Source organism: Salarias fasciatus, chromosome 14 (assembly GCF_902148845.1).
Source record: "Salarias fasciatus chromosome 14, fSalaFa1.1, whole genome shotgun sequence".
Lineage (NCBI taxonomy): Eukaryota > Metazoa > Chordata > Actinopteri > Blenniiformes > Blenniidae > Salarias > Salarias fasciatus.
In genome coordinates this window covers 1,875,284-1,900,247 of record NC_043758.1, presented here as the reverse complement: position 1 = coordinate 1,900,247, position 24,964 = coordinate 1,875,284, and the positions used below count along the sequence as shown (strand labels likewise).

The 24,964-nt window shown below is 47.7% G+C and overlaps 3 protein-coding genes across 4 annotated transcripts in view; 1 reads left to right on the top strand and 2 right to left on the bottom strand.

The window, feature by feature from the left end:
- The window catches only part of LOC115400099 (latent-transforming growth factor beta-binding protein 4-like), a 28,569-nt gene extending 24,664 nt beyond the window's left edge, over positions 1-3,905 (top strand). Inside the window, exons 28-33 of the mRNA XM_030107754.1 lie at positions 799-951; positions 1,654-1,764; positions 1,859-2,036; positions 2,106-2,359; positions 2,473-2,622; positions 2,812-3,905. Of these exons, the coding sequence (XP_029963614.1) occupies positions 799-951; positions 1,654-1,764; positions 1,859-2,036; positions 2,106-2,359; positions 2,473-2,622; positions 2,812-2,954 (989 nt within the window). The 3' untranslated portion in view covers positions 2,955-3,905. The remainder of the gene's footprint in view (positions 1-798; positions 952-1,653; positions 1,765-1,858; positions 2,037-2,105; positions 2,360-2,472; positions 2,623-2,811) is intronic.
- Positions 1-24,964, bottom strand: part of LOC115400121 (P2Y purinoceptor 14-like) — a 234,482-nt gene that overhangs the window by 196,740 nt on the left and 12,778 nt on the right. The window lies entirely within an intron of this gene.
- On the bottom strand, positions 6,420-11,366 carry LOC115400115 (P2Y purinoceptor 14-like). 2 transcript variants are annotated; one of them, XM_030107774.1, is made up of 5 exons: positions 11,330-11,357; positions 11,192-11,259; positions 10,612-10,747; positions 9,578-9,834; positions 6,420-7,434 (listed from the first exon to the last, which is right to left on the bottom strand). In XM_030107774.1, the coding sequence occupies exons 3-5, from the start codon at positions 10,741-10,743 to the stop codon at positions 6,771-6,773; spliced, it is 1,053 nt and encodes a 350-aa protein (XP_029963634.1). In that variant the 5' UTR covers positions 10,744-10,747; positions 11,192-11,259; positions 11,330-11,357; the 3' UTR covers positions 6,420-6,770. The 2 variants fall into 2 exon arrangements, with proteins under 2 accessions (XP_029963634.1, XP_029963635.1); XM_030107775.1 differs by lacking the exon at positions 11,192-11,259 and having other exon boundaries at positions 11,330-11,366.

Genomic DNA, 24,964 nt, shown 5'->3' with positions numbered 1-24,964 from the left:
TCTGCATAGAGGCGCATTTTCTCCTGACGTCTGAATGAGCATCTCAGATTCCAGGTTGATTTCTTCTTCTCTGACTGCATCTGTTTCATTCTCGAATTAAAGAAAGTAAAGAGAGGGGGCCTGGTGATGGAGGGCATTGTGGTTGAGGAGGTGGAGCTTGAATGTTCTGCATTGTTTGACAGGGAGCCAGTGGAGATGTTGAAGGACAGCGTTGATGGAGGTGAGCGGGTGTGGCTGAAGAGATGGGTGGAGGCGTTTGAAGTTTGCTTGGAGGGTAAATCAGAAAGGAGGCTGCTGCAGTGGGCTGGTGAGGTGGAGGAGGATGGAGAGGTGGATGGTGCTGAAGGCAGCAGTGAGGTGGAGGAGGATGGATGTTCTGAGCAGAGCTGTTTCAGTCCAGTGTTTGGGCCAGAGTCCAGACTGAAAGCTTTGTCCAGATCTTTGAAGGCCATGTGGCTTTGGAGCGGTGAGGCTACACCCGTTCAAAATTGTAGACAGGAATGGGAGGTTGGAGATTGGGTGGAGGTTGGCCATAGGGCAGAGGTTGGACATGAAACAGTCCAGAGTTGATTGCGGTTATGTGAAGTTTGCCAGGTTTGGATCGGTTTTCTGCTCATCTTCGAAGAACCGGGGCTGGACGACACTGACGGTCCAGAAGATTGTTTTGGGTCTCAGCTGTCTTTAAAAAATGACACTCATTGTTTCCACATTTGTCCATCATGTGTGATTCCTGTTTTCATGATTGTTGTGTCTGTCCCATGTCCCCTGTCCCTCCTGTCCCTCTTTCCCGTCCTCCAGATGAGAACCTGTCGGTCTGCTGGCAGCAGGTCTCTGCAGACCTGCTGTGTCAGAGTCCTCTGCTGGGGGCTCAGGTCACCTTTACCGACTGTTGCTGTCTGTATGGAGACGGCTGGGGGATGGGCTGTGCCCTCTGCCCTCCATCCGACTCCGGTAAACACCAACCGGAAGTCTGATTCATCAACACCAAGCAACAGTCTGACACACCAACAACCACCAGCACTCTCAGACAGCAACATAAACAGTGTCACACCCCAACAACAGCCAACAATCTGACACACTAACAACATCAACCAATAGTCCCACACACCAACAGTCTGACTCATCAATACCCACCAACACTGTCACACAGCAATATGAACACTTTCACACACCAACAGTCTCACACACTAACAACATCAACCAATCCCTTACACCAACAAACAACAACAACCAACAGTCTGACACCCCAGTAGTCTGGAATATCAACAACCACGAGCAGTCTCACACAGCAACATAAACAGTCTGACACACCAGCAGGCTCAGACCCCAACGACAGCCAGCAGTCTGACACACTAACAATATCAACCAATATTCCTTCACACCAACAGTCGGAGTCACCACCACCACCACCAACAACCAACAGTCTCACACACCAATAGCCTGGAACATCAACAACCACGAACAGTCTCACACCCACACGCCAACATCGACCAACAGTCTGACACACCAGCAGCCTCACACCCCAACAACAGCCAACACTGACTTGTCAACAACCAAGAACAGTCTCACAGTGCAGCCGTCGGACACTGACCTGACCTGGACCCGGTAGTTTGGTGGTTTGGTGGTTTTGTGAGTCCGCCTGTCTCTGTGCAGAGGACTACGCCAGCCTGTGCAGCTCCGTTCCTCTTCCGGTGTCGCCGGACCTTTATCCAGACCCCGCCGGGCCTGAGGCAGGAGTGCGAGGAGGAGCGGGGGGTGGAGGAGGTGAGCTGAAGCCCGGTTTGGTGGCTGTTCTCAGATGTTCTCCAGGTGTGAGGAGGAGAACAGATGTTGGTTTCATCCGTGTCCTGCTCTTCAGGACTCTTTCCGCCGTACGGTCTGGACTTCTTCCCTCCTGTTCTGGTTCCCGGCAGAGACTTCAGCCGGTCGGACTATGAGGATTACCCCCCAGCAGGGGGCAGCAGGCAGGGCTTCGGGGGGCGGAGCCCCGCCTCCGTCGGCCTGCCGGACGATTCGTACCGTCGCCCTGACTTCAGGTGTGGTGTTCTCCGTCCGGCGGAGCGGCGTCCTCTGCTCGGTCTGACTCCTGTCCGTCTCTCCCCCAGCACCAGCTACTTCTCTGAAGGAGACTTCGTCCCCCCCTCCGACGGCCGCACCCCCTCCCTCCGCCTCCCCGCCGACCCCCGGGCCGACCTGGGGTTCGGGGCGCGGCCCGACGCCCCCGCCCTCAGCCTGGCGCCGCTGCCCGGCGGGGAGGAGGGGGAGGAGGAGGACGGGAGGTGGAGGCCGGGGCCGCCGTTCCCCCCGTACGGCGACCGGAGCAGAGGAGGAGCAGGAGCGCCGAGGAGGCTGTACGAGAGTGAGTACGAGACCTGACGGAGCCGCAAAACCTCTCAATGCTTGATGTGAGACGAACACAAGACAGCTGGTTCCTCTGCTCCATCCCCTCTTCCTCCTCCTCCTCCTCACCAGGGCGTTACGAGTCCTATGGCCTGAGCGCCGCTGAGGATTGTGGGATACTGCACGGCTGTGAGAACGGCCGGTGTATCCGCGTTGCCGAGGGTTACACCTGCGACTGTTACCCCGGATACGAGCTGGACATGACCTCCATGACCTGCATCGGTAACTGACCTGAACGTCATGAAGGTGTAACACAGATCAGAGACAGAGGAGCGAGTTACTGTACAAGTAGAGGAGGAAGATGCTCTAAAATCTGATGTTAGCTTTTATAATCTACCAACATCCAGTCCTTAGAAAGAGAAGCTAAGAGAAACTGTGTGTGTGTGTGTGTGTGTGTGTGTGTGTTCACAGATGTAAACGAGTGTGAGGACAGTGTTGCCATGGAGTTTCCGTGTGTGAACGCTCGCTGTGTGAACACCGACGGCTCGTTCCGCTGCGTCTGCAGAAGAGGATACGTCGTGTCGCGCAGAACCAACCACTGTGTGGCTGCGTAGACCGCCTCGGACCAGATCTGATCCGGGTCAGACCTGACGAGACCGGGTCCAGACCGGACCAGACCAGATCCAACTGGCTGGACTGCAGCAGCCTAATCCCTCCTGGACTGAACTCTTCTGTTGCACCAAAGCAGCTCATTTTATCTTTAGCACTCGTCTTTATTTAGTTTTTATTAGAATTTATTTTTCAGCACAACTATTTAAAGTTTTTTTTTAATCTCACGTGTTTTATCGTTCTTAACTCTGCTGTGCCATTTCTTTATAACCTGATCATTATTTATTTGAACACGCCTGTTTTCAGCTCCACTCCAGCTGCTTTTCATTGTTTCTGTTCGTTAGTTTACCGAGAAGGAAAAACCCAAATGAGGCGCGTCCCGATTGGTCGCTCTCACCGGACATCAGCTGTGTTTTTGTGCCCGATTGCTGCAACGCCACAGGTGAAACTCTCAGACTCCGCCTTCTTTTCTGTCTGGAGGACTGACGGAGGAAGAAAGTCGATCAATAGAATTCAGCAGATTTCATCAGATCATCTAAAGCTTGGAAGCTCTCATCTCTGCTGATTGTTCAGATTCCAACGATGATCTGCTGACGTGCCGCTAGCCGTTAGCCACACCGGTCGCTAACCTGCTGCTAGCCACACCGGCCGTTAGCCACACCGGTTGTTGATCAGCCGCTAGCCATTAGCAACACCGGCTGTTAGCCACACCAGGTCGCTAGCCACAGCGGTTGCTAACGTGCTGCTGGCTGGTTGTTATGTGAAACTACTCAAACATCATTAAAGGTCCAGATCAGCAGAGCTAACTGAACTGGATCCCTTGTGGAAGTGTCATCATGATGATTAGCTAACGAAGCGCTCTTAAGCTCTGTTGAAGTGGAACAGAGTCTGAACTCACCGTCAGCTCCTCGTCTGTCTTATACGAATGTGAAGAATCCAATAAAGGTCAAAGTTCACGGTGCAGCTTTCAGTCTGAATTGATGTTTAAAGGTTCATGAAGGTTTTGCAGAAAGTGACGTTACTGATGTTTGATGAAGGTTTCAGAGAATAACACAACCTTTAAATCCCAAACACACACACACACACACACACACACACACACACACACACACACACACACACACTCACTTTAAAGGGGGCAAAGCGCAGTTTTAAATATTAAACTAGAAATTGGCACTCAGAGAGGCAGACCTCCGCCACAGCTCAAATCAGTCACCAACAGCCATAAGAACACCGTATATAATCACACATTGTGATCGCTGGTGTGATCAGAGCGGAGCGCTGCAGCATGCGGTGCCTCTCTCTGTCGCCCTCTCTCCCTGTGTGTGTGTGTGTGTATGTGTGTGTTTATCTGAAAAGGAAAACTGAAAAGCAACATAATTTATGTTATTTTACTTCATTTTAATTTGAAAATTGACCGGATTCTCTCATATTTTCCGTTCCCGACTTCCTGTGAGGTGCGATCTGCTCGGTCCAGCTTTACATCTGGCGGTGCACGGCGCGAGGCTCGCGGAGAAAATAGAGAGGAGCGGAGCGGCCGCGGTCCACAGCGCGAGCCGCTACGCACGAGGCGGTCCCCTGCATCTCCTGTATGAACCGTCAGATAGGTTAACGGAGCACCGATCTGACAGTCGGTGCGCGGCGCTTCCCACTTCCGCGTCGGAAGGGACGCGTCCTGTGTGAACCAGGCGTTTGTCGCCCCCTGTCGGCGGGCCTGCCCAACCATGTGAAAGACTCCCTATCTCTCAATGATAAAGAATCCTTAAAAAAATCCTGGATCCAGACAGTGATCCGGATCTTCACCGAAATTTAATCAATTCTAAGTTAGCCCAAGACCCACCTTTCCACAAGGTTTCATTGCAATCCGTCAATTACTTTTTCCGGGATCTTGCTAACAAACCAACCAACCAACCAACCAACCAACCAACAAACCAACCAACCAACATGATTACATAACCTCCTGGCGGAGGTAATAATTATCAATTATTCACACCCACACACGTTCTCACCTTTGCCTGATGGGCAGCAAGAGCTATTTTTGCAAGATCGCAGTCGCTCCTATTTTCCTGTGCAGGGCGCTGAAGGCACAGCAATATGAGTGATTCGGGTACGAATCGCTCTGAGCTTGACGTAATGCGCTTTCCCGCTGGCCTGGTAATCCTTAAGTTTCATTTTGTCCGCCATTACTCCGCCAGATGCTTAGCAGCAACAACTGAGCAGTACTGAGGATGGAGCTTCCAGAAAGTAAGAAAAGACCGGCTTCTAGCACTGCCACAGCTCCACACAGACTCCACCAGGCAAAAGAAACTTAAATCTTACTCGAGCGCTACTAAAAGAGCGAGGAAGGAGTTCCCCTCTTCTGTGCACGTACATGGGCACAAGTCACAGACACGAGCTTTTCACTAAGCTACAGTTACGCCTAAGGCCTGCAGGGGTCGGTGTTTTGCATAAAACGAGCAAACTGCGCTGTGCTCCTTTAAAGCGATACTTCAACATTTTGTCAAATTGGCCCATTTAGGGCAATTTCCTAGTCATTTAGAACAGCCTACTTACTTTTTTGTGAGGGCGAGCTGTTTATTCAGCGGTGGGTCTGAGGAGAGCTTCACGGCGGACATAATGGAAGTGGATGGTACAGTTGCTTCCCTCGTCAAACTCATCAAATACACAATCCAACAACCCCAAAACACTTTGGTGGACACGTTATAATCTGCACCTTCACTACGCTGTGAAACACCTACAAATAATATTGTAGCGTTACGACACTGAAGCAAATACTGGGAACTACTTTTTCTTATGAGATCACTACGCCCAGACGCCATGTTTAGTAAGTAGTTCCGTCTTAGCAATCTTCGCAAAAACCACTCAATCTCGGAATTTTGCATTAATATTTCACAGCGTAGTGAATGTGCGGATTATAACATGTCCACCAGAGTGTTTTGGGGTTGTTGGATTGTGTATTTGATGAGTTTGACGAGGGAAGCAACTGTACCATCCACTTCCATTATGTCTGCTGTGAAGCTCTCCTCGGACCCACCGCTGAATAAACAACAGCTCGCCCTCACAAAAAAAGTAAGTAGGCTGTTCTAAATGACTAGGGAATTGCCCTAAATGGGCCAATTTGCCAAAATGTTGAAGTATCGCTTTAAGGTCAATCTGCAGTCCTTCCTCATCAGAACTAAGAGTTCGACTGGAGCTTAAAGAGCGGTTCCACCAGCAGGCGGTCAACCAGCTCCAGCTAGAACATCTAAAGGTGTGAGGGTTTGTTCAGGACCCATCCAGGGGGGTCCAGTGGTGGAGTTCTGGTTCTGGCTCAGGTTGCGGCCCTGGTTCTTGTTTTGTCAGTAGTTCTTCTCTCGTTCTGGTTTCAGTTATACAGTAGATCTACCTCTGGTTCTGGTTTTGGCTGTGGCACTGATGCTGGCTCTACCTCTGGTTCTAGTTCTGGTTCTGGTTCTGGTTTTGGCTGTGGCTCTGGCACTTGCTCTAAGTAAGTAAAGTTTATTGATGAAGCTGTTTTCACAGATGAAATCACAAAGAGCCGTACAGAACAAGGTAAACACACACATACAGTTCTACATATAGATCTATTCAGGTCCGAGCTTCAAATAATAAAGGAGCCTTCAAGGCCACAGACCATTTAGAAAGACGAGCTAGAGAAACGAGTTCAGAGTCTGGTTTTGACTCTGGTTCTGCCTCTGGATGATTTGGTTCTATCTCTGGTTCTGGTTCTGGTTTTGACTTTGGTTCTGCCTCTGGATGACCTGGTTCTATCTTTGGTTCTGGTTTTGACTCTGGTTCTGTCCCTTGATCCTGCCCTGATTCTATCCGTTGGGGGCTTCCTGTGTGGAGCTGAGCTCCCCCTTCAATGCCCCTCGGATCCCGCCTTGGCCCGCCCCCTGCCCCGCCCCCCTCTGGCCCAGCTGGGCCCTGTAGGCCTTGCAGAAGATGAAGTAGATGAGCGGGTCCAGGCAGACGTTGAGGACCGACAGCATGGTGGTCACTTCCTTCACGTAGAACAGAACTCGGTTCAGCTGGCAGCTCCGGTCCGACAGGAAGGTGTAGGGCAGGCGGACCAGGTGGAACGGCACGAAGCACACGCAGAACACGCCCATGAGGACCAGCATGTTCCTGCGGCCGCGGGCCAGCCTCCGGGATCCCGCGGTCACCGGCTGGCGGCGCTGCGCCCCGGCGAGCCTGCGGGACATCCGGCGGTAGAAGAAGAGCAGCGAGCAGAGAACCAGCAGGAAGATGGCGGCCATGGAGCCGTGGGCGACCCGGTAGAACGTCTTCAGCTGCTGGCTGTGCAGAACCTCGCAGCGCAGGCTGTGTTCCCGTGGCGCGACCGCCCGCTGCGTGACGGACCACAGAGCCACGTAGGCGCACGTCATGGCGAGCAGGAAGGCCCAGGTTACCATGGAGACCAGGTGAGCCGCTCGCACCGTCTGAAGGACGTGAGTCCCCAAAGGATGGACGATCTTCAGATACCTGCAGGAACGGAAACCACACCGTCACATTCTGGGTTTTCCTTTCAGAAAAGTTTTCTGTTTACACAGTAATGTTCTGAAACAATGCTCGTTTCCACGGCAACGGGAGAAACACTAAGTAGTTATTATGAAAATGAAAGCTGAAAATGAGGATTTAGAGAATAGATCAAGACGAAACGGCGTTCTCCTCATGGGAACACCAGAGGTTTTCAGACTCTGTGGAACCCCAGCATGCCCCATGATGCCCCAGAACGCCCCATGATGCCCCATGATTCCCCAGCACGCCCCAGAATGCCCCATGATGCCCCATGATGCCCCAGCACACCCCAGAACGCCCCATGATGCCCCAGCACACCCCATGATGCCCCATGATGCCCCATGATGCCCCAGAACGCCCCATGATGCCCCAGCACGCCCCATGATGCCCCAGCACGCCCCATGATGCCCCAGCATGCCCCAGTATGCCCCAGAACGCCCCATGATGCCCCAGCACGCCCCAGAACGCCCCAGGTCTGGCGTTCCCTCTGGAAGTCACCGCCGTGTGAACCCGAGAAAGACGATTCTCTGACACTTTGACTTCTGTGACGTCTACAGAGCTGCTCGCCTGTTTACCGGCATCACAGACCACTTCCACACTTTGAGCTCCACCACATGAAAACCTGCAGCTCAGACCGCAGACGAGCTGGTTCCTCCATCACCAAGGCAGAAACACCGCCGTCACTGCCGGGTCGCTCTGGAAACACGCTACAAATGCTTTCAGAGCTGAAAAAGACTGGATGGATCCTTTCCTAAATATCAAACAAAAACTGGTTTCATTCAGGAAACACTTCAGAAGAGTCATCCCAGAAGTCAGCGTACCTTTCCTCTTTTTTTTTTTGATTCGGAAAATTCAAATACGGGAAAAATGATTTTCATTTTGACGTCTGTTGACAAAAAAGTGACTCATCTCCCATTGCTCGTTGGGACATTAACAAACAGAAAACAGTCTAACTTCCTTTTGTGTGTTTATGGAACAAAAGATGGGAAATAAAATAGGACCATCATTCATTACGTCAAGATTGATTTGCTGGAAAACCGGAAGATTGACACTACAGTCCAGCGACATCTGAGGCTCATTCTACAGCCTTCCCTGTGGTCCTAGCTTAGCATTAGCATTAGCATTATCAGGGTGGAGTGAGTGGAGTTAGAGTGAAGTCACTGAGGGGGAAGTTGAACAAGATTCTTTCATCAGCATCAAAACCTCCAGCAGCTGCTGAAGTTCCCGATGTGACGTCTGTCAACTGGAAAGACCAACAGCCGTCATGGTTTGAAACACTGTATTCAAATCGTATTCAAATAGTTTTTAGCAGGAATCAAACACTGAGGCCCGCCTCCACCTGCTCCACCTGCTCCACCTGCAGCTGACTGTCTTCACTCCAGAGTTCTGGAAGTTGGGAGTTCTGAGTCCTGAAAACAGAACATTTCATTCAAAGATCTAAATGATCACAGTTCACACTCATGAAGCACATTTTTTGACCTCATTTATGTGACGATGGCGATCTGAGACATTTCAAACACAACTTTCTGGAAACGCTCCAACTTCGTCTCAGAGGAAATGAGGAAACGTTGAGGGTTTGGAGGAAGAGACCAGACAGAGGAAACCTTCTAGACAAACGACGGCATCAACCACACAGACAGTGAGGCCACAGAGCTAACCGCTGCTCCATTGTGCCGCTCCTGATCGCTTCCACAGAGATCAAACCGCCGCTTCTCGGGACGTGATTTTCTGCTCTTCTACATCCTGAATGCAGTCAAACTAGAAATGGATTTTTTTTGCGAATTCAGGATGTGGTTGGTTTCTTTCTTTCTTATGTCTGTATTCTTGCTTGTGTTGTACGTCGCTTTGGACAAAAGCGTCTGCTAAATGAAACTGTAGAATTGTGGGATGTAAGTTTTTGAATATTAGCACATGAAGGTTCCAGATTAAATAATTGACTAATTATTCCATCAAATCAGATTATTTATAGAAATATTTTTAATCACAATCTAGGCCAAAATGAATAAAATTTAATGACAGTCAGTTGTGGATGTAATCAGATTACAGAACGTAAACGAAGACAATACACCTGGTAGCATTAGCATTCATGCTAACGTATGAGAATCACCTGTTTCCTGCGATGTAGCCCATGAACAGGATGCTGGCGTACATGTTGAGGTAGAAGGCCGGGGCGCCGACGTGGCAGTAGCTGCGCTGCAGGGAAGGCGAGCTGCTGGTGAAGTGAGCCAGCCTCAGCGGGAGGCAGAGGCAGAGGAAGAAGTCCGCCGCCGCCAGGTTCTTCAGGTAGACGCCGACGCCGCCGCCGGTCGGCGCCGGTCCGCAGAGGTAAACCTTCAGAGTGAAGCCGTTCAGCAGCAGACCCACCTGCAGGGGAAACGGCGTCCGCCATCATCTCCGAAACCTGAACACCGCCATTCACAGGAAGGAGTTAACGCTAGGCTAACCAGCAGCTAAAGAGCAGTGAGTTCACCAATCAGGTTTCAGCATCAGTCTGACACTAAAAATACTAGAAACTGGTCCAACAGCAACTAGAAGAGAAGAAACTGTGAAGAGGAGGAACAAAGGCTGAGACGAGGAAATAGTCTGAAACAAGCTTGAAACCAGTTCAACAACCAGTCTGAAACCAGTACAACAACCAGTCTGAAACCAGTACAACAACCAGTCTGAAACCAGTACAACAACCAGTCTGAAACCAGTACAACAACCAGTCTGAAACCAGTACAACAACCAGTCTGAAACCAGTACAACAACCAGTCCAAGAACCAGTCCGAAACCAGTCCAAGAACCAGTCTGAAACCAGCCTGAATGCAGCCCAATAGCTGAACTAAAACCCATCAAAAAACGGATCCAGAACAAGTGGAAAACCATCTCACAATGAACAAAGCTTAGTCCAAAACTAGTCAGAAAGAAGAGTCAAAGCCTGAAACCAGTCCGAACCCACTTTAAACCGGACTCAATCTAGTGGGAAGTTCAAAACCATTCAGAAAATAAAGCAGAAAGCAGACCAGGACCACCGCTGAGGGAACTACTCTTAGGGATCCAGTTAGAGAACCAGTTAGAGAACCAGTGAGGGAACTACTGTGAGGGAACCAGTGGTTTGCAGTACCGGCCCCCAGAAACTGTGGGGTGTAAAAGACTCACCACTAACACCAGACTGTAAAAAGCTGCGAAGAAGAAGTTGGCCGGTGAGTTGAGATCACAGGGAGGTGGGGTCGTGCTGGTAGAGGTCCAGTTGAAGAACGTGGTGGTTCCTGGTTCTCCGGGGTGGCTCATGGTTCTGAGAGCAGAGGGAGGAGGGTCAGAGCTGGGAGAAGGTTTGAAATGCGATCCTGGGTCTGCAGAGTCCTGCCTGAGAAACCGTCGACTCCAAACCAGTCAAAACCCCAAACTCAAACAACTAACCCTAACCCAACTTTAAACTAGTCCAAAATCATTTTGAAACATAAGTCCAAAAAACAAATATGGAACTAACTTCAATTTAGTCCAAAAAAAAGAAACAATCTTAAACTAACTTCAAACCAGTTGAGGATATGGACAGATTTGTGAATTCATTGTTGACTTGGTTCTGGACCGGTTCACTTGTTTGGAATGAGTTCTGAACCGGTTTGGTACTAGCTGTGAACCAGCGTAGGACCCGTGTTAAGCCTGGTTTCAAGGAGCTACGAATCAGAACGGAAATCAAAATTCAATATGAAATGTTGTCATCTGCACAGAAACCCACCTGCAGCTTTTCAGTTCAAAGGAACCACAAAACCCACAAAACGAACAGCTGGTTCCTGGGTTCTCCTTCTGCCGAGTGGAGGAATCAGAAGGTTCCTGGTCCAGATGGAAGAGATGGGCAGTGATCTGCGGTCCTCACCTGTCTGGAGCTCTGATGGTCGCCTCTGGCTGACTTCCTCCTGCTCTGCACAGCATCAGGAAGCTCTGAGCAGTCCGACAGAGGAGGGAGGAAGCCGCTCTGTGGGAACAGCCCCCTGTGTTAAAGGTAACCAAACTAAAACAAAACATAAACAATTCAGACACATTTTAAACTTGTTCAAGTCTTTGTTCTCTTTCCTGATGCTTTGTGCCTGCTTGACAAGACTGTTGAACCTTGATGACTGCTGCCAGTTATTTCTTCTAAACACAGTTCCTTTAGGAGGAGGAGGAAGATGCTCTGTAGGCTGGATGTTAGAAGTAGGAAGATGCTCTATAATCTGGATCTTAGAGGAGTAAGATGGTCTGTAATGTGGAGGTTAGCTTTACAGATTTCATTTAATCAACTGACTCACTGAGACTGGAATAACTAGATTAAATGTATTTACGTTACAGTCATTCTTCAGTGTAATCTGATTACTTTCCGGCTCTTCGTGTTGCAATGTGGAAGTAAAAGTTTCCTCTTCCACTGAATCAGCCTGTTGTGATTCACTCATGGTGCAAGGACATAAGAAGAAGCTGAGCAACATTTTATTATCGTTACATCTATTTTCAATACTGAATTCATCAGTCTTTCTAAACACAAGTTTAAATTTCAAAGCCCAGACAGGATGTGGAAGCTGTGGTTAGCGCCTTGCATCCGTGTGTTTGTGTGTGTATGTGTGACTGTGTCAGTTTTCAGTCAGTGTAACATTTCCTGTGCATTTATTCAAATTAAAAATATCCCACAAATATTCCACAGACTGAACTGTAAGAGAGCAACGTTCCTTGTTAAGACTTTATTAAAAGATGAAACGCTGAGTTGAAGGTCTTGTTCTGTGGAGAACTGAAGCTCTGCTGCCCTCTGCTGGTCACAGCTGGTCACATCTGCAGTGAATCTAATATTTAGATGTTTACACGCTATATTTGACTCAATATAATTATATCACTTATTATAATTGCGCAATTAAATAAATTAAACAAAATTAAATAAAATATTTAATTTAGAGGAATTAGATCAGGAAATTGTTATATGATAAAATTACACAATTCAAACAAGTATTGCGGAGGTCGTACAAGGAGGAGACGGATGAGGGAGTAGAGTTAGGTGTAGTTTATTCCAGGAAGCACCACATTGACAGAACGCTTCTGCCTCTTAACCCCCACCGTCAGTGCACCACACCTCCTCACGAGACAAAACCCCGCCCCTTCTAATGTGAGGAAAACCCTCTCCCAGCAGACACCACACAGCCCCCCCCAAACATTCAGAAGGGCCAAGCCCCCCAAGGGAGAATGAAACAAAAAACCCCAACAAGATCATCATCCAAAGTCTCTGAAGGGCGGCCGAATCACACATCACACGGCCATACCAACTGCGCACCTCCAGGTGCAGGACCTGCCAGCGGGGCAACAGGTGCAGGAGCTCCTGTGGCAGCAGCCGACTTGGGGGGACGCCCCCGTCTCTGGGGCTGCGCCACTTCCACCGGCTCCTCTGGCACAACATGCGCAGGCTTCAGGTGATCCACCTGGACCCGGACCAGCCTACTGCCTACGTCCAACACAAAGTTCTTGAGCTCTGCTTCCAGGACGCAGAACGGGGGCCGTCATAAGGAGGCTGCAGCGGGGCCCGGTGGGCGTCATGGCGAACAAACACATATTTAGCTGCCATCAGAGTCCTCAGGACACAGGAGTGGGGTAAAGCAGTGGTGAGAAGGAACCGGGGAAAAACATCGACCCAGCTCCACCCAACTGGGCCACTGGGTCGCCATCAACCAGGGCTCTGAAGAATCCGGGAGGAATTCCCCGGGGACCCGCAGTGGCCGACCCAGGACCAGCTCAGCAGACGATGCCTGCAGATCCTCCTTTGGGGCCGAACAAGGGTCCTTTCCTGTCGTCAGACTTCTTGTTCCCAGACACCACCTCCAGTGCTTCCTGGAAGATCCTGAGACATTTCCAGTCCAGCCCAACTCAATTCAACTTTATTTCTATAGTACTTTAAAACAACTACAGCTGACACAAAGTGCTGTACAAAGTCAGAAAATATATAAGTGCAAGTGCAGAAATAAAATACAATAAAAACAAAGAAAACAACAATGTGATGGAAATTTTTATGTATTTGATGCATGTGATGGTTATCAACTTTAAGTAGACTCCTTAGCAGACGGCCCCCCTGGACTCCTGACACCAAGCAAACCCAAATGGGGGATTCTTTCCTGTTTGTCCTGTTGCACTTTGAGCAGATGTGTCTCCTCCTGACCGGGCGTAATCTCTGATACCCCTTTCACACTGCAACTAGCGGGTCGACCCGTGTTTTCGACCGCTAATGATCACCTTTTGTGTCCTTTCACACTGCATGCAGACCCGCGTCTAACCGCCTGCTGGCGTATGGGTGGCCGTTTGTGCCATACATCGCCTGGTACAAAATGCCGTTAAGAACGGCGCTTTTGACGCCGAACGCCGCCAGGCGCTTTTATTTTTATGGGCCCGCCGAGCGCCGCCAGGCGCTTTTAAACTGAGTGAGGAACTTTTTTCCATATATGTTTTCTTGTCCACATGACGTTTGATATATTAAATGTATTAATTATTATATATTAAATATATTTTTTCCTTTCTAATCAATTTTTCAAAACTGAAATGTTTAAAAACAAAAAAATAAATACTTTTGATCAGGGGTGAGCTTAATGAGGAGACTTATAGGGTTATAGGGTGGAAAATGTTCAAAAAATTACTTATCTGACATGTTTTCAGAGCAGCTAAAGTTTGCGAATAGTCAGAACAGGACAAAAGAATTGTAAATGTTCCCACAGGGATTTTTTTTACCTTTGAAAAAGTTAGATCACATTTTCAAAATGTATATAGAATCAAATTCCTTCACCGAAAATGTTTTAACTCTCATAAATACCGTATTGGCCCGAATATAAGACGACTCCGATTATAAGACGACCCCTATTTTTCAAAGATCATTTTGTGAAAAAAAAAAAAAAATGCTGAAGACAATAAGGTCACTCATAAAACAACTTTTTATTATACAATTATTATAAACTCAAAAACTCACAACTGAGATAACATTTCACGAGATATAAAATGAAAAAATATATTCTCTTTCTCAAAATAAGAAACAATAAGCAACAAATAAGAAGCCTCAAGGGGTCAAAACTGCATAAATGATGTAAATAACCTTCCAGTGCCTTCAGCTGAATCAGGCTCTGGTGGTGGACATTCCGTCTTTCCGTCTTTCAGAGACGTTTCACTCACCCTTCTATCAGTCTCTCTGAAGCGTCGCTCTCAGGACCACGGAAAGCTTTAGGCGTTTTTTCTGTGCTCTCCAGTAAGAACGAGGCTCTGCTCCACCAGATCTCCTGGCGGCTTGGCAGTAGTTTGATGACTCTGCTGCGTTGTTCACCATCAGTTTAAAGTTGGTATCATAACTTTGCCTCTGTTGTTTGCTCAGTTGTCCAGCGTTCAGCCCCTTTGTTCCAGATGATCCGCCATTTTTCATCAGATCATTTGATCTCATTTCATCGCGCCACTCGCTCTCTGCTCAGTGATACTTTGGCTCCATCTAGCGGCGCAGACGCGTATTGACCATCTACCGTAAGTCCGCGATTATAACACGGCCCCACTTTTGAGGATGCAATTTCTGGAAAAAAACATCGTCTTATATTCGGGCCAATACGGTACAATAAATAAATCCCACCTTGTGATAGAAAAACCCCCCCACAAAGGAGTCTTGTGTAAACAAAGAAATCTTGAATAGTTGAGCCTATATTTCTTTCCTTCTCTCCCTCTATTTTGTAATAACAGATTGTAATAATACCTACACATTGTGCAATAAATTATCTTTTTGACCCCAGGCTTGTGACTTCGGAATTGAGAGGAATACATGAAGCCAAATGGTGTGAGGATTCAGGAAAAGCAGTGTTCCTCTCTGACAGCAGCCTGCTTGGTGGCTCCCCAGATGTCATGGTGTCCAGTGACTGCATCATTGAGATAAAATGTCCCTATGCAGCCAGAAATAACATGTTTATAAGTGAAATAATTATCTGTGCCTTTGTACCAGTTAAACTGTTGTTTTATGTTGTGTGATTTATTATTAAAAATATAAGCAGTAACAAAATAAAACAAATTATGTCATAATAAATTAAGCGGGGGCCACATAACCAGTGTGAAGATTTGTGTTTAAGTAGTTCAGCATCCCTGACACTTACTGCCAAACGAATATTCAAATACTTCTTCTAATCATGCATTCAGATATTATTTGAAAAAACTGAATTGTACTGAGAATGTAATGTTGTAACAGACAAACATAGACCCTAAAGAGAGAATCTCAGATTTATTTTTAAACATTTGAGTTTTGAAAAATTGATTAGAAAGGAAAAAATATATTTTAATACATTTAATATATCAAACGTCATGTGGACAATAAAACATATATGGAAAAAAGTTCCTCTAAAAAGAAGACCGATACCTTTTACTGGCTGGTGAAACTTCAGGGGAGGAGAATATTAGCATGTTATGGAGCGCGTGGCGGCGCTCGGCGTTTCAAAATAAAAGCGCCTGGCGGCGCTCGGTGTTAAAAGTGCCGTTCTTAACGGCGTTTTGTACCAGGCGATGTATGGCACAAACGGCCACCCATACTGGCGAGCCGCATAGCTGCGTCTTCCCGCTAGTGTCCCGCGTTGATGACATCATCAGCGCAACGGAGCAAAGCGAAAGTAAACAATGCAGCGGAACACAGTCCCCGTTACCTGTAGACGAATCTCCTCTTCCCCACGGATCCAGAGGAGCTCTCTGGTCTCGCTGTCTTGCCAATACTGAGTCATCTTGACGAAGGAAATCTCACGCTGTGTCCAGAAACAACAACTAGCGCGCTAACGTAGCCAGGCTGCGTCGACGTCATCACGTAAGTTACCACGTCGACTGGCTACTGCCTTTCACACTCCCTTTCGCCCCTCCCACTAAAAAGCCGATAGTAGCGACCCGCTAAAAACCCGCGTCGATTGAAGGGTTGAAAAACCCGGGTCTAATGCCGAGTGAACACTTTCACACTGCCATGAGGAGCCGGGTAATTAGCGGGTTAAGAGGTGTCTGTGGTCTGTATGCTGTTCTTCTCTGATGCATCGGCAGCCACAGGGGGTTGAAGTGGGTTGGGTGTTTGGAGTTGTTTCTTTGTCACTTCATATGTTAAATACGTGTCCCTTCCTGAGGGCAGCCTCATGACATGATAATGACATTAACATGTCTGCCCCTGGCCGCAGGGGTTCAGGACAGGGTATAAATATCAGTCTGTGTCTCAGAACTTCAGAACTCACCCTGACTGAGGACAGTGGTGATTCTCTCCTGTTGCAACTGGAATTAAAGGAATCAAAATGAACTCATCGTTGGTGCATTTTATTAATAGAATTTCCACAACAACAACAAAAAAGATTACACTGTAAATTCCCCACCTCCGCCTCGTCCCCTCTTCTGTCCAACGGCACTCCTCGTTGGGACAGTAGCATCAGGACTCTTGGGGGATGTTTTTTTTAACACCATAACATGGTGTTTTCCTGGTGCTATGGTCCCCACCTCCAGATCCTCCACTGATTCCTGGAGCTCCTGCAGTCCATCCCTTCCGTCCCATCTGTCCTCCACTGTCCACCGGGTGATCGTCCACATTGGGACAACATAGAACGGCGACAGTTGGAGGACCAAGCAGGATTTTAACCTGTGGAGAGCTGTGGGAGGTCGGTTTTTATCAGTGGACCAATCCTGACCTTCTCAAGGAGAGCTGAGCTTCTCCAGACTGAGTATAAACATCTGGCTCCAGTTTAAACATCTGGCTCCAGTTCTTCTGTTCAGCTCACAACTTTTATTTCACAGACAATTTTAACCTTTTATGGGAACCACACAGGTTTCTATCGCTGGGCAGCTCCGTTTTAACAGGTAACATTCAGCACACAGTCCACACATCCCCCACTGACTGACTGGCAGAAAGCTCCGCCCACTCACCACACACCCCTCAAGGCCTCAGTATACTCCCCCGTCGCCGCTACGTCATTCCTACGATGTAGACGTCGTAGCCCTACGACGGGCTACGTCGGGGCTTGACGTGCGCCTCCCGAAAATTGTGACTTCGCGTCGTTTCGACGCGTGATGACGTGAACGTCGAGGGCTGTGATTGGTCCGCTTTCGCGTTGTTTATAGAATAAAGTAGAACTCACCCGGAATGCTTTTCTGATCCCAACAGTGCTTCAGGAGAAATTTAGATCCAAAATTGAGCGGCGCACATCCCTATACTGTTAGCAGTGTTAGCACTGTTAGCAGACGGGGCTATGTGTACAGCCGCTCCTCAAACGGCTTTAATCGTCCAAAAGCTCATTAGTTTCACCAATATTTCATCACGGTCCGCTCAGCCTCTCCTCCACCACAGCCCGGTGTCGCCAGATATGTCATATATGCAAATATATGTTCGTTAAATGCACGCGTGTCTAGATACGTACGTCTAGAAATCTATGTGTATAGATCTATGTCTAGGTAAAGCCGGAGCTACGGAAGCCGCATTGTTGTTGTGACTGCTAGCGGCTTGGCAGAGGAGGGCGTTCCCTTGACGCAGGAGCAAGATATGTTCAGTAGCGGTGTAGGGTTGCCGGCGTAGGAACGCCGTGGCGGCGACGGGGGAGTATACTGAGGCCTTCACACCTCACACACCCCTCACACCTCTTGGCCCACAGACACACCAGACACTGTCCACAGTTTCCAGTCTTCACCTCCTTCAGAACTGTTTTTAAACAGAGGACTCGAACAGTGAACCTTCACAGAGAGCCTCATCCAGCCTGTCCACTGCTCTGAACATGAAGCTGCTGAATTTATGCTCTCTTTTAAACTCATCTTTATTATCAGTGATTTCATTTCTAAAAATAATTCAGACAGTTTGCTCTGAATGGAGACATGTTGGCTCTGATGCACCTGTTCTCCTCACTGAGGCTTAAACACCAGATTTTAACTTTTTATTTTCATCCAGACAGAATAAGAGGGGTGGAGGGACTGCTTCTGTTTTAAAGTGGTAAAGCCCCCTCTGAAGAAGGGAAATTTTAGACCCCAACGTTCTTAATAACTACAGACCTGAATCCAACTTACTTTTTTTACATAAAGTTTTAGAAAAACTGTTTTTATAACCAAGTCCATGACTTTTTAATTATAAATAACATTTTAGAAGGACATCAATCTGGTTTTGGAGTGAGCCACAGTACCGAGACACCCTTTTAAAGAGTTTAAATAACATCTGGTGGAATTTAGATAGTAAAAAACTCAGTGTTGGTTCTACTGGACCTGAGTGCCGCTTTCCTCACAGCAGACCATCACATTTTCATAAACAGATTGAGTCACCTGGTGGGCCTCTCTGGTACTGTTCTTAACTGGTTCAATTCTTATCTCACAGATCGATGTTTTTATGTAAGTATGGATACTTGTTCCTCAGGAAAACATAAAATTAGGTGTGGGGTTCCCCAAGATTCAATTTTAGGCACCATTCTTTTTAACCTTTACATGCTTCCTTTTGGGGACATCATCAGGAGACAATGCATCCATTTCCATAGTTACGCTGAAGGTACTCAGCTGTACATCAGTTTCCATAGCTACTCTGATGATACTCAGCTGTTCATGGCTGTGAGAGTGAATTTTCTGCAGCTCGACCAGGACAAAACTGAGGTTTTAGTTTTTGGTCCTGAAGGCCAGAGAAAGAAACTTTTACCAGAGCTACTAGATTTTTACCGGACAAACTTGGCAGACCCAAACGTGTTGTGGGTCTGCTGGAAATGTCTGGTGGAACCCTCTGTCAGCAGGGTTTCCAACTCCCTCCTCCAGGAGAGCTTCTCTCATGTCCCGAGGGAGGCTGGGGACATTGAGTCAGAGTGGACCATGTTCTCCACCTCCATTGTCGAAGCAGCTGCTCGGAATTGTGGTCGTAAGGTCTCCAGTGCCTGTCATGGCAGAAACCCCCGAACCCGATGGTGGACACCAGAAGTAAGGGCTGCTTAAGAGCTGCACAAGCTGAAGAAGGAGTCCTATCGAGTCTTGTTGGCTCGTGGGACTTCAGAAACAGCTGAGAGATACCGGCAGGTCAAGCAAACTGCAGCCTGAGTGGTTGTGGAGGCAAAAACTCGGGTCTGGGAGGAGTTCGGGGAGGCCATGGAGGGGGACTACTGGTTGGCCTCAAATAAATTCTGGTAAACCATCTGGTGCCTCAGGAAGGGAAAGCAGGTCTCCACTAACACTGTTATAGTGGAAGTGGGGAGCTGATGACCTCAACTGGGGATATTACAGGACAATGGAAGGAATACGTGGAAGAAACAGAGGCTGAGGTCTCAGAGGTGGACTCGTCCATCACCCAAGCTGAAGTCACCGAGGTGGTTGGTAAGCTCCTCGGTGGCAAGGCACCGGGGTGGACGAGATTCGCCCTGAGTACCTTAAGTCTTTGGATGTGCAGGGACTGTCATGGTTGACACGTTCCTGCAAAACATTGTGTGGCAGTCAGGGACGGTCCTTCTGGATTGGCAGACTGGTGTGGTGGTTCCTCCTTTTTAAAAAGGGGGACCAGAGACTGTGCTCTAACTATAGGGTTCAGTTACGAGGGAGAAGCTCCGGAGAAGCCGGCTAAGGTGGTTTGGACACATCTTTAGAATGCCTCCTGGACCTCTCCCTGGGGAGGAGTTCTGGACATGCCCCACCGGGAGGAGGCCCCAGCGAAGTCACCTAGGACACGCTGGAGAGACTATGTCTCTTGGCTGGACTGGGAATGCCTTGGGATCCTCCAGGAAGAGCTGTAAGAAGAGACTGGAGACGGGAATGTCTGGGTATCTCTGCTTAGACTGCTGCCCCCACAATCCAGTCCTGGATAACAGGTGGAAGATGGATGGATGACCCTCATCCCCACAGCTTCATGCTCAGCTGCAATTTGGTTCATCCCAGTGCATGATGGTCCAGGCTTGATGCAGCCAACAGGACAACATCGTCTGTAAAAAGCAGAGATGAAATCCTATTGCCACCAAACCTGACCCCCTTCTCGCCCTTGGTACCTGAATTGGACCATCTTCGGCCCCTGGCTGCACCTAGAAATTCTATCCATAATAATTACAAACAAACCTGGTGATAATTAGCTCTGCCAGAGTTAAACATGCACTGGGAACAGGTCCAACTTACTACTGGCTTTGTGTAACAGATTCCTGTGTCGGTCAAACAGAGACTGGACGGCCCTTAACAAGGGGCCTCAGACTCCATATTCCTGAACCACCCCCTACAAGGTACCTCAAGGGATGTAGTCAAACACTTTCAACAAATCCACAAAAGCTGTGGACTGGTTGGGTGAACTCCCATGAGCCCTCGAGCACCCCAAATAGGATCTAGAACTGGATGAAAATCTCATTGTTCCTCCTGGATCCGACATTCGACTATCAGTCACATCCTCCTCTTCAGTACTCTGGAATAGACTTGCCTGGGGAGGCTGAGGAGTGTGATCCCAACATACACTCAACAAAAATATAAATGCAGCACTTTTGTTTTTGCTCCCATTTTTCATGAGATGGACTTAAAGATCTAAAATTCATTCCAGATACACAATATTATCATTTCTTTCAAACATTGTTCACAAATCTGTCTAAATGTGTGATAGTGAGCACTTCTGCTTTGCTGAGATAATCCGTTCCACCTCACAGGTATGCCACATCAAGATGCTCATCAGACACCATGATTAGTGCACAGGTGTGCCTTAGACTGTCCACAATAAAAGGCCACGCTGAAATGTGCATTTTTGTCTCATAGCAAAATGCCACAGATGTCACAGGCATTGAGAGAGCGTGCAATCGGCATGCTGACAGCAGGAATGTCAACCAGATCTGTTGCTCGTGCATTGAATGTTCATTTCTCCACCATAAGCCGTCTCCAAAGGTGTTTCAGAGAATATGGCAGTACATCCAACCGGCCTCACAACCGCAGACCACGTGTAACCACACCAGCCCAGGCCCTCCACATCCAGCAGGTTCACCTCCAAGATTGTCTGAGACCAGCCACTCAGACAGCTGCTGAAACAATTGGTTTGCATAACCAAATAATTTCTGCACAAACTGTCAGAAACCGTCTCAGGGAAGCTCAACTGCATGCTCGTCGTCCTCATCGGGGTCTTAACCTGACTCCAGATCATTGCCGTAACAGATTTGAGTGGGCAAATGCTCACATTCGATGGCGTCTGGCAGGTTGGAGAGGTGTTCTCTTCACAGGTGAATCTGGGTTTACATTGTTCAGGGCAGATGGCAGACAGCGTGTGTGGCATTGTGTGGGTGAGCGCTTTGCTGATGTCAATGTTGTGGATGGAGTGGCCCATGGTGGTGGTGGGGTTATGGTATGGGCAGGCATCTGTTATGGACGAAGAACACAGGTGCATTTTATTGATGGCATTTTGAATGCACAGAGATACCGTGATGAGATCCTGAGGCCCATTTTTGTTCCATACATCCATGAACATCGCCTCATGTTTCAGCAGGATCATGCACGGCCCCATGTTGCAAGGATCTGTACACAATTCTTGGAAGCTGAAAATGTCCCAGTTCTTGCATGGCCAGCATCTCACCTGACATGTTACCCATTGAGCATGTTTGGGATGTGCTTGACCGGCGTATACGACAGCGTGGACCAGTTCCCACTAATATCCAGCAACTTGGCACAGCCTTGGAAGAGGAGTGGACCAACATTCCACAGGCCACAATTGACAATCTGATAAACTCTATACGAAGAAGATGTGTTGCACTGCATGAGGCAAATGGTGGTCACACCAAATACTGACTGGTTCTGAGTCCCCAGACCCCAGCCTCGTAAACCAGACCCGCCCACTCATCATCCTCATTTGGATTTGGATTTGTCTGGAAAGGAGCCCATAGAAACTTCTTACAGGAGGTGTTGGTTACTCCTTTGACTGACAGCGCACTTCAGCCAATCAGCGCTCCAAAACAAATACGTCATCAAAATGCGTTTGTGTTGGGGAGATCCCAGCCCACTGATGCAAGCGTTTGTTTTATATGCATGCTTTTTTGTGTTAATTTATTGGAGTTGTTTTATGAGGTGTTGTTTGGGACCTTTTTATTGGCTTTATATGTTTTGCATGGCGTGAAATGGAGGAGCGATGCATGCTGTGGACTGGAGATGATTGAGTAGACACACCCCCCTTCCCTACAAGTCCTGATTGGATAACTCAGCTTCGGTGTGCAGCATAAAGGAAGGTTTGGACAGGTATGGAAGGGGACAGACAAGAGATTACACACGGGGCAGTGCGGACGCCATGGAAAGAGGAACGCCCAGACAGCAGGTTGAGCCCAACTCCAAAATCCAAACAGGATGAGGAGTGGGCGGGGCTGGTTTATGAAGCAACCCAGACCCCCAATAAAGCAAACAAAAAAAGAAAAAAAAAGCACATTTCAGGGTGGCCTTTTATTGTGGACAGTCTAAGGCACACCTGTGCACTAATCAAAAAAGAAGTAAGAAAGGGGGAAAATAGGGGAAAAAAGAGAAAAAAGGAGGAAAGGTAGGAAACGGAAAGGGGAAGAGAGAAGAGGAGTTATTAAAAAAATACATAGAAGGGAAAGAGGAAGGAAGAGAAGAAGAAAAAAGTGCATGTATGTTAATTTGGCTATGTACATATACTACATATGTGTGTACAAGCACAGTTTTTTTGTGTATGGATCAGTATCTGCAAGTACGAGGGTGGACCCAAAAGTTCCCGGACTGTGGTTATAACTTTTTATTTTTTAATCTTCACAATTATTTGAAACTGTCACCTCCAAAATACTCTCCTTTGGCTTGAATACAACACTGCACCGGAGATTTTCACTGTTCAGAAGAGTCGCCATGACCGCGCGTAACTGTGCCGATAAGATAGAACTTCGATTTTCCCTCCCCCGCCTGTATGCCTGCTTTACCTTTCTGCTGCCGCTCCAGTTTCATCTTTGACAACAAAAAGCAGTCGCCTGGGGCCAGATCAGGTGAATATGGCGGTGGGGAGGCTGCTGTTCACGGTTTTAGTCAAAAAATATGCTTTACGCACAACATTTGGTGCTATTTCTGTGCGTAACGGGGCGTCCTGTGGTCTGCTGTCTGCTATGATGCGGCCATTTCCAGGAGCCTTCGTCTCACTGCTTCTAATAACCGCCTGAGGATCATCTGTCTGGATCTCCACAACACTCCCATCAGATCTGCAATGTCATCAAAAGTCCTGCGTGGACCTACCATGATGTCTTCTTCAGTTTTTGTGACGTTTTCCTCTGTTCTGGAAGTGGATTGTTGTCCTCTGCGTGCCTGGTCTTCGTGATGTAATCTGATTACTCTTAAAGGGCCCAAACCACTCAGACACCCTAAGAATCCTTCTTAAAGAATGTCTGCAACATGGTGAGTGTTTCTGCCGCTGTTTTCCCAATAAAAAACAAAATGTTTTGACAGAGCGCAAATCAGTGGATATCCGCCATCTTGAAAAATCGAATAGCGGGGTGTCACTCTGTCAACATAAACAGTGACTGTCAGCTGACTGCATCACGGGGGAAGACCAAACCTGGCACAGTTATGCATGAGGTTATCCTGTAGTGACATCTAGTGGCCAAAGTCGGAAATTCATTATATTTTTTTTTTAATAGATTCAGTCCGGAAACTTATGTGTATAGGTGTATATACATCGCTCTAAAGATTAACTGATGGGCGAGGCCGAATTTTTCTTCAGGAATTCTTTTGTATTTGCTTCTTTTGTATTTGCTCCGGGTTTTTTTTTTTTTTTTTTGTGTGAATATTTTGTGCAGTTGTATTTCTTTTTAGTTCTTTGTTGGAATATTAACTACTCATTGGTTGTTGAGATTGTTTTGTTTTGTTTTAATGATTGTTTTACTTTCGACTTTTTACCTTCTCACCTTTTCAACTCTCTGATTGCTTTATTGATTGCTCATTGCCCTTGCGAAGCACTTTGGCACGGCTAAGCTGTTTATAAATGTGCTATATGAATAAAAGTGACTTGACTTGACTTGACTTGGTTTTTGTTTGTTTTGCTCTGGTATAAATGCTGAACAGTAAGAAGGTTAGCCACGTATAAGCTAAGTAGCTTCAGCCTAAACCTTTTCGGTCAACCTGGTTTTCAGTGATGTTGCTTTGGTTGATATACTTTTAAAGCGACACTAAGGAACTTTCAGTTTTCGTTGATTTTGGCGGTGCCAGTGGACAAAAGTGGTAGTGTTTTGCCTGACCGAATACTACAGTTCCCATGAGGACTAGCGCGTGGTGTTGTAAATTGCTGCTCCCGGTGGCATGCTGTCGGACTGAATTCGCCTTCATTTGTTTCCAGTGGCTATGTGAAGGACAGATAACGACGAGGTCATGAATCTAAATGAATCTAATGGTGGCTAAACAATGTTATATCATGATGTGACGCATGCTGTAAAGCAGTCCGCACATTTGGAGTTTTTTAGTGTCCAGGGTTCCTACCACCCTCCTCACAGCTGCTCAGTCCAAGTGAAAGCAATACTGATGCCCTCAGGCCGTGACAGAGGGGTCATTCAACTAGTTGTAAGTCGATGTATCATCACAAAAGATATTA

What these genes read in the sequence shown, in the direction of transcription:
- LOC115400115 (XM_030107775.1), bottom strand. Translation starts at nt 10,743, where the DNA reads ATGAGCCACCCCGGAGAACCAGGAACCACCACGTTCTTCAACTGGACC. An exon ending in TTTACAGTCTGGTGTTAGTG is followed by an intron (nt 9,835 to 10,611) that starts GTGAGTCTTTTA and finishes TTTCCCCTGCAG; the next exon opens with GTGGGTCTGCTGCTGAACGG. An exon ending in GGCTACATCGCAGGAAACAG is followed by an intron (nt 7,435 to 9,577) that starts GTGATTCTCATA and finishes CCGTTCCTGCAG; the next exon opens with GTATCTGAAGATCGTCCATC.